General features: G+C 74.9%; 1 protein-coding gene across 1 annotated transcript; it reads right to left on the bottom strand.

Annotated features, from left to right (window-relative positions):
- Positions 1-140: 140 nt before the first annotated feature.
- On the bottom strand, positions 141-664 carry ACSBG1 (acyl-CoA synthetase bubblegum family member 1; the record flags this gene model as incomplete). Its single annotated transcript, XM_012734881.1, has 2 exons — positions 141-486; positions 564-664. Coding segments are annotated over 2 exons (447 nt in total), but the record flags the coding sequence as incomplete, so codon positions are not given.
- Positions 665-677: the final 13 nt, after the last annotated feature.

The following is a 677-nucleotide window of genomic DNA, read 5'->3' as shown; positions in this document are numbered from 1 at the left end:
GGCCAGCCTCTCTCTGGACGCGGCTGGGGCGCCGGCTCCCCAGGCCCGAGCTTCCCAACCTGCCCAAGGCACCGCATGCTCGGGGGACCGGTGGTCAGGCCGGGGGCCCCTCGGGGAGGCCCCAGGCTTGCTGAGGCTGCTCAGGGGGGCCAAGGGGTGGCGCCCCCAGCCCCTGCGCCCATCCCGGAATCTGCCGGGTAGCCGGCACCCCCCCAGTCGGCTGGCCGGCCCCCCGCCCCAGCAGGCCTGCCCCTGGCGGCCGTCTGTCTACCGAGGACCCGGGAAGGGCGCCCCTGGCCAGCGCGGCCCCGTGGCCTCCGCAGCCCCTTCCCAGTCAGCGTGGGGGGCGGGCGGGGCGCCCCCACCTTCAGGATCTTCTCCAGCTGCCTCTGCGAGTCGACCACCAGGATGTTGGCGCGGCAGTCGTGGGCGATGTGCCGGCAGGCCTCGGGGGAGCTGGTGGTGTAGATGCCCGTGACGATGCCGCTGTGTGTGGGGGCGGGTTCAGGCCATGGGCCGGCGCCCTGCCCCGCCCACCCCACCCAGGGGCGGTGGCCACTCACCCCGCGAACACAGTGCCCACCGCCGAGTAGAACCACTCCGGGGAGTTGAAGCCCAGGATGGCCACGCTGTGCGCCCGCTCCAGGCCGAGCTCCAGGCGAAGCAGACGCCAGGTC

This window comes from Condylura cristata, unplaced genomic scaffold, assembly GCF_000260355.1.
Source record: "Condylura cristata isolate star-nosed mole 26May11 unplaced genomic scaffold, ConCri1.0 scaffold00087, whole genome shotgun sequence".
NCBI classification, from domain to species: domain Eukaryota; kingdom Metazoa; phylum Chordata; class Mammalia; order Eulipotyphla; family Talpidae; genus Condylura; species Condylura cristata.
The sequence above is the reverse complement of the archived record's forward strand: the minus strand, read 5'-3'. Positions and strand labels throughout refer to the sequence as shown.